The sequence below is a fragment of the Aquarana catesbeiana genome, linkage group LG11 (assembly GCF_042186555.1).
Source record: "Aquarana catesbeiana isolate 2022-GZ linkage group LG11, ASM4218655v1, whole genome shotgun sequence".
Lineage (NCBI taxonomy): Eukaryota > Metazoa > Chordata > Amphibia > Anura > Ranidae > Aquarana > Aquarana catesbeiana.
The window spans coordinates 168,423,165-168,431,491 of NC_133334.1; the positions used below are offsets into that span (position 1 = coordinate 168,423,165).

Sequence of the window (8,327 nt, forward strand, 5' to 3'; positions counted from 1 at the left end):
TTCTTGATTTCTTTTAGTGTTTCTTAAAGCCAGAAAGTTGCCATTTGAAATGCCTTTAGTTTTTGGCCATGTCTGGGATCTGCTTTTTTTTCTACAACAATAAACAACTGAAGGAACATCCTCAGGGACTGGTGATTCCATCATTTTTGCCAGGGGTTGTAGCTTGCCTGTCAAACTCCCAACATTTTAATAGTCTTTCTCCCCTGACAGGATGATCAGGTTGTTAACCTGATGCTACTAAGGCTGCTTTCACACATGTGGATCGTTTATTTCATCAGTTCGTCACGCTTTCAAAGAAAAAAAAAAAAAAAAACAGATGACATTTGTCCATCAGTTTTTTACATCCTCCAGCTAGAGTCCTTAACCTTTTGAGTCCCAGAGCCATTTTTTCATGCGTCTAATACGTTTTTGTAACGGAAGAAAAATAGGGCTTTGATCCGTTCCAAAAAACAGATGTCAACAGAAGCAGATGTACATAGAACTAAATGGATGATCATCCTAAATCATCCGTTTTTTTCATAAAGATGCATTGATGTCCGTTTTTTCATCCGTTAACGGATGGATGAAAAATGGACGAAGAGCCCACATGGGAATTTGCACTGTTGTTGGCAATTATGACATATTGCAAATCAAGGCATATACCGCCAGGGCTGTGTCCTCAATAGATATATTTGCAGAGCTCTGTTACAATTATGTCAAATGATCTTGTAGTATCTGTCCAATATGGACTGTTCGTCAAGCTCTAATCAATGACGAATGCTCTACTGCCAATAGTCTAATAGTAATATATAAATGCTGTTTTGCAGTAAAGATCCCAAAAAAGAATTATGTAATTTATCTGTGGTTGCAGAGTCCATTAATTCTTGGTATAGCATGTACAAAAATTCAGTGAAGGATGGCATCCTGTATTGCCAGCAAAGAATTTCACTCTGCCCATCCATCTGTGCTGTGTGAAATCCTTAATAAGAGTACTCCGTTATCAACACATTTCGTTCCTCAACAGATCTTCCTCAGGATTCCAAGTTTGCTTTTGTAGTGGCTATATTTTCCTAATGTTAATCTCATGTAAACCTAAAAACGTATTTTTTTTATTGCTTGTTATCAGCAAAAATGTGCTTTCATTTCTTAGTATTCGTCATGCATCTGTGTCTCGTATACAACAAGAGAAGATTCCTGCATCTCCAACAATGAGACTGAGAAGCCAGATGAAGGCAAGAGTGAGACAATCGTTTGGAAAACTGGTATGTTCTAATCAGTTTGCTGCTTTTTTCACAGCTAGCTCCCCAGAAAGCTAAAAAAGTGGGGCTTTGGAAAGATCACCCTATTTTTCTTGTTCAATAATTTTATTAAGCATTTTCAGTACAAGTAAGGAAGTGGGGGGAAAAAAACAAGGTACACCCAGAGATAGATATAGTAATATACATAATCTGTTGAAGGATAAGTTCACACCGACCCGCTGCATCCAGTGACAGCAAATGGGGGAACATCTCACCTTGCTCACTGCCACTATTTAAAAAAAAAAAAAAAAAAAAAAATTGCTCTCGCTTAACTGCACCATTCATTTACAGAGTTCTGTGCATGGAAAACTACATGTACGACAGCCTTTGCGGCTGTCGACTTGTAGTTCTCAAGTAACTACAAGAGCGAGCTGTTGAGCGCTCTAGTAGTTCATTATCTCTTCCTGTCAGTATATCTGCCTGCCCATACGAAGAGACGGATACACCGACAAGTCTGCAAGAGTTCTTCATGGCACACGTGATCTGCTGATCGTGGGTGATATGCTTTCCAGGCTCCTAATAAAAAAAATAAAAATAAATGCACTTTTTTTTTTTTTTTTTTTTTTTTTTTTAATTTTAAAAGGTGAACTTTTTTAATGTCGTCATCATGTTTGTTACAAATTGCAGATGTTGTACATTGTTGAACTGTAAAATGATTATTATTATTATTCAGGATTTATATAGCGCCAACAGTTTACGCAGCGCTTTACAATATAAAAGGGAGACAATACAGTTATAATACAATACAATAGGATTAAGAGGGCCCTGCTCAGAAGAGCTTACAATCTAATAGGGTGGGGCAGGGGGTACAAAAGGTTGTAACTGTGGGGAATGAGCTGGTGGAAGTGGTAGGAGATTAGTTGGAGACGTGATAGGCTTTCCTGAAGAGATGAGTTTTCAGGGATTGCCTGAAGGTAGCAAGAGTAGGGGATAGCCGGATAGATGGAGGTAGCGAGTTCTAGAGGATGGGAGAGGCTCTGGAGAAATCCTGGAGACGAGCATGGGAGGAGGAGATGAGAGAGCTTGAAAGCAGGAGGTCTTGAGAAGAGCGGAGAGGTCGATTTGGGTGATATTTGGAGACAAGATTAGTGATGTAGCTTGGAGCAGAGTTGTGAATGGCTTTGTATGTTGTGGTTAGAATTTTGAATTTAATTCGCTGGGTGATTGGGAGCCAGTGTAGGGATTGGAGGAGAGGGTTGGCAGACACTGAGCGGTTGGTAAGGTGGATAAGTCTGGCAGCAGCATTCATGATAGACTGAAGAGGGGATAGCCTATGGAGCGGTAGGCCAATGAGAAGAGAGTTGCAATAGTCAAGGCGAGAGATAACAAGGGAGTGAATGAGGAGCTTGGTGGTTTCATTTGTTAAAAAAGGGCGAATTTTAGAGATGTTACGGAGGTGAATTCTACAAACTTTTGACAGCGATTGGATTTGAGGCTGAAATGACAAGTCAGAGTCTAGGATTACACCTAGTACCCTGGCGTGAGGGGAGGGACTGATGGTTGCATTGTTGATTTTGATGGAAAAGTCATGGAGGGGGGCACGGGCGGGGGGGAATATTAATAGCTCAGTTTTAGAGAGATTTAGTTTAAGGAAGTGGTGCGACATCCATGCTGATATGTCAGTTAGTAAGTTAGTAATGCGAGAGGAGACTGAAGGAGTGAGGTGAGGAGTAGACAGATTTGGGTGTCATCAGCGTATAAGTGGTATTGGAAGCCGTGGGCAGTTATTAACCACTTGCCGACCGCCTCACGCATATATACGTGAGCAGAATGGCATGGGCAGGCAAAATCACGTACCCATACGTGATTGCCTTCCCGCGGGCGGGGGGTCCGATCGGACCCCCCCGGTGCCAGCGGCGGTCGGCATTTGGCTAGGAGCGATGAGAGACGAGGGGGAGACCATCCGATCGTGGCCCCCCCCTCGCGATCGCTCCCAGCCAATGAGGAACATCCCCTGCCTGTGTATAGTACACACAGGCAGAGGATGTGATGTCATCTCTCCTCGGCTCGGCAGTTTCCGTTCTAGCGCCGAGGAGAGAAGACATGTAAATGCACCAACACACACACACACACACACACACAGTAGAACATGCCAGGCACACAAAACACCCCCCATCCCCCCCCGATCGCCCCCCGATCCCCCCCAATCACCCCTCCCTGTAACACTGACACCAAGCAGTATTTTTTTTTTTTTTTTTCTGATTACTGCAGGGTGTCAGTTAGTGACAGTTACTGTGGTAGGACAGTGAGTGTTACCCCCCTTTAGGTCTAGGGTACCCCCCTAACCCCCCCTAATAAAGTTTTAACCCCTTGATCACCCCCTGTCACCAGTGTCACTAAGCGATCATTTTTCTGATCGCTGTATTAGTGTCGCTGGTGACGCTAGTTAGGAACGTAAATATTTAGGTTCGCCGTCAGCATTTTATAGTGACAGGGACCCCCATATACTATCTAATAAATGTTTTAACCCCTTGATTGCCCCCTAGTTAACCCTTTCACCACTGATCACCGTATAACCGTTACGGGTGACGCTGGTTAGTTGGTTTATTTTTCATAGTGTCAGGGCACCCGCCGTTTATTACTGAATAAAGGTTTAGCCCCCTGATCGCCCGGCGGTGATATGCGTCGCCCCAGGCAGCGTCAGATTAGCGCCAGTACCGCTAACACCCACGCACGCAGCATACGCCTCCCTTAGTGGTATAGTATCTGAACGGATCAATATCTGATCCGATCAGATCTATACTAGCGTCCCCAGCAGTTTAGGGTTCCCAAAAACGCAGTGTTAGCGGGATCAGCCCAGATACCTGCTAGCACCTGCGTTTTGCCCCTCCGCCCAGCCCGGCCCAGCCCACCCAAGTGCAGTATCGATCGATCACTGTCACTTACAAAACACTAAACGCAAAACTGCAGCGTTCGCAGAGTCAGGCCTGATCCCTGCGATCGCTAACTGTTTTTTTGGTAGCGTTTTGGGGAACTGGCAAGCACCAGCGGCCTAGTACACCCCTGTCATAGTCAAACCAGCACTGCAGTAACACTTGGTGACGTGGCGAGTCCCATAAATGCAGTTCAAGCTGGTGAGGTGGCAAGCACAAGTAGTGTCCCGCTGCCACCAAAAAGACAAACACAGGCCCGTCGTGCCCATAATGCCCTTCCTGCTGCATTCGCCAATCCTAATTGGGAACCCACCACTTCTGCAGCGCCCGTACTTCCCCCATTCACATCCCCAACCAAATGCAGTCGGCTGCATGAGAGGCATTTTCTTTATGTCCTCCCGAGTACCCCTACCCAACGAACCCCCCCAAAAAAGATGTTGTGTCTGCAGCAAGCGCGGATATAGGCGTGACACCCGCTATTATTGTCCCTCCTGTCCTGACAATCCTGGTCTTTGCATTGGTGAATGTTTTGAATGCTACCATACACTAGTTGAGTATTAGCATAGGGTACAGCATTGTACAGGCTAGGCACACTTTCACAGGGTCTCCCAAGATGCCATCACATTTTGAGAGACCCGAACCTGGAACCGGTTACAGTTATAAAAGTTAGTTACAAAAAAAGTGTAAAAAAAACAAAAAACAAAAAAAAAAAAACACATACAAAAATATAAAATAAAAAAAAATAGTTTGTCGTTTTATTGTTCTCTCTCTCTCTCTCTCTATTCTCTCTCTATTGTTCTGCTCTTTTTTTACTGTATTCTATTCTGCAATGTTTTATTGTTATTATGTTTTATCATGTTTGTTTTTCAGGTCTGCAATTTTTTATACTTTACCGTTTACTGTGCTTTATTGTTAACCATTTTTTTGTCTTCAGGTACGCCATTCACGACTTTGAGTGGTTATACCAGAATGATGCCTGCAGGTTTAGGTATCATCTTGGTATCATTCTTTTCAGCCAGCGGTCGGCTTTCATGTAAAAGCAATCCTAGCGGCTAATTAGCCTCTAGACTGCTTTTACAAGCAGTGGGAGGGAATGCCCCCCCCCCAGTCTTCCGTGTTTTTCTCTGGCTCTCCTGTCTCAACAGGGAACCTGAGAATGCAGCCGGTGATTCAGCCAGCTGACCATAGAGCTGATCAGAGACCAGAGTGGCTCCAAACATCTTTATGGCCTAAGAAACCGGAAGCTACGAGCATTTTATGACTTAGATTTTGCCGGATGTAAACAGTGCCATTGGGAAAAGCATTTTATCACACCGATCTTGGTGTGGTCAGATGCTTTGAGGGCAGAGGAGAAATCTAGGGTCTAATAGACCCCAATTTTTTCAAAAAAGAGTACCTGTCACCACCTATTGATATGATAGGGGATATTTACATTCCCTGAGATAACAATAAAAATGATTTAAAAAAAAAAATATGAAAGGAACAGTTTAAAAATAAGACAAAAAAGCAAAAAAATAATAATAAAAAAAAAAAAAAAAGCACCCCTGTCCCCCCTGCTCTCACGCTAAGGCGAACACAAGCGTCGGTCTGGCGTCAAATGTAAACAGCAATTGCACCATGCATGTGAGGTATCACCGCGAAGGTCAGATCGAGGGCAGTAATTTTAGCAGTAGACCTCCTCTGTAAATCTAAAGTGGTAACCTGTAAAGGCTTTTAAAGGCTTTTAAAAATGTATTTAGTTTGTCGCCACTGCACGTTTGTGCGCAATTTTAAAGCATGTCATGTTTGGTATCCATGTACTCGGCCTAAGATCATCTTTTTTATTTCATCAAACATTTGGGCAATATAGTGTGTTTTAGTGCATTAAAATTTAAAAAAGTGTGTTTTTTCCCCAAAAATGCGTTTGAAAAATCGCTGCGCAAATACTGTGTGAAAAAAAAAAAATGAAACACCCACCATTTTAATCTGTAGGGCATTTGCTTTAAAAAAATATATAATGTGTGGGGGTTCAAAGTAATTTTCTTGCAAAAAAAAAATAACTTTTTCATGTAATCAAAAAGTGTCACAAAGGGCTTTGTATTCAAGTGGTTAAAAGAGTGGGTTATGTGTGACATAAGCTTCTAAATGTTGTGCATAAAATGCCAGGACAGTTCAAAACCCCCCCAAATGACCCTATTTTGGAAAGCAGACACCCCAAGCTATTTGCTGAGAGGCATGTCGAGTCCATGGAATATTTTATATTGTGACACAAGTTGCGGGAAAGAGACAATTTTTTTTTTTTTTTTTGCACAAAGTTGTCACTAAATGATATATTGCTCAAACATGCCATGGTAATATGTAAAATTACACCCCAAAATACATTCTGTTGCTTCTCCTGAGTACGGGGATACCACATGTGTGGGACTTTTTGGGCGCCTAGCCGCGCACGGGACCCCGAAAACCAAGCACCGCCTTCAGGCTTTCTAAGGGCGTAATTTTTTTATTTCACTCTTCACTGCCTCTCACAGTTTCGGAGGCCATGGAATGCCCAGGTGGCAAAAAAAAAACCCCAAATGACCCCATTTTGGAAAGTAGACATCCCAAGCTATTTGCTGAGAGGTATAGTGAGTATTTTGCAGACCTCACTTTTTGTCACAAAGTTTTGAAAATTGACAAACAAATGAGAGCTGCAAAATACTCACCATGCCTCTCAGCAAATAGCTTGGGGTGTCTACTTTCCAAAATGGGGTCATTTGGGGGGGGTTTGTGCCACCTGGGCATTCCATGGCCTCCGAAACTGTGATGGGCAGTGAAGAGTGAAATCAAAAATTCACGCCCTTAGAAATCCTGAAGGCGGTGATTGGTTTTCGGGGCCCCGTACGCGGCTAGGCTCCTAAAAAGTCCCACACATGTGGTATCCCCATACTCAGGAGAAGCAGCTAAATGTATTTTGGGGTGCAATTCCACATATGCCCATGGCCTGTGTGAGCAATATATCATTAAGTGACAACTTTGTGCAAAAAAAAAAAAAAAAAAATTTGTCACTTTCCCGCAACTTGTGTCAAAATATAAAACATTCCATGGACTCAACATGCCTCAAAGCAAATAGCTTGGGGTGTCTACTTTCCAAAATGGGGTCATTTGGGGGGGGGTTTATGCCATCTGGGCATTTTATGGCATTCAAAACTGTGATAGGTAGTGAGGAGTAAAATCAAAAATGTACGCCCTTAGAAATCCTGAAGGCAGTGATTGGTTTTCGGGGCCCCGTACGCGGCTAGGCTCCTAAAAAGTCCCACACATGTGGTATCCCCATACTCAGGAGAAGCAGCTAAATGTATTTTGGGGTGCAATTCCACATATGCCCATGGCCTGTGTGAGCAATATATCATTTAGTGACAACTTTTTGTAATTTTTTTTTTTTTTTTTTGTCATTATTCAATCACTTGGGACAAAAAAAATTAATATTCAATGGGCTCAACATGCCTCTCAGCAATTTCCTTGGGGTGTCTACTTTCCAAAATGGGGTCATTTGTGGGGGTTTTGTACTGCCCTGCCATTTTAGCACCTCAAGAAACGACATAGGCAGTCATAAATTAAAGGCTGTGTAAATTCCAGAAAATGTACCCTAGTTTGTAGGCGCTATAACTTTTGCGCAAACCAATAAATATACACTTATTGACATTTTTTTTACCAAAGACGTGGCCGAATACATTTTGGCCTAAATGTATGACTAAAATTGAGTTTATTGGATTTTTTTTAGAACAAAAAGTAGAAAATATCAATTTTTTTCAAAATTTTCGGTATTTTTCCGTGTATAGCGCAAAAAATAAAAACGGCAGAGGTGATCAAATACCATCAAAAGAAAGCTCTATTTGTGGGAAGAAAAGGACGCAAATTTCGTTTGGGTACAGCATTGCATGACCGCGCAATTAGCAGTTAAAGCGACGCAGTGCCAAATTGTAAAAAGTGCTCTGGTCAGGAAGGGGGTAAATCCTTCCGGGGCTGAAGTGGTTAAGTGACCGAGGGAGGAGGTGTAGATAGAGAAGAGAAGGGGTCCAAGAACCGAGCCTTGGGGGACCCCCACAGAAAGGGGCAATGGAGAGGAGGAGACAGAGTTGTAGGTGACACTGAAGGAGCTCTGTGATAAATAGCCAGAGAACCAGGATAGAGCAGAATCTCGGAGGCCAAGGGAATGTAG

At 42.8% G+C, this 8,327-nt stretch overlaps 1 protein-coding gene across 3 annotated transcripts in view; it reads left to right on the forward strand.

Moving 5' to 3' along the window:
* The window catches only part of CENPT (centromere protein T), a 595,880-nt gene that overhangs the window by 132,623 nt on the left and 454,930 nt on the right, over positions 1 to 8,327 (forward strand). For all 3 annotated transcript variants that reach the window (XM_073605031.1, XM_073605032.1, XM_073605030.1), the window contains one exon: positions 1,130 to 1,241. In XM_073605031.1, the coding sequence (XP_073461132.1) occupies positions 1,130 to 1,241 (112 nt within the window). The remainder of the gene's footprint in view (positions 1 to 1,129; positions 1,242 to 8,327) is intronic.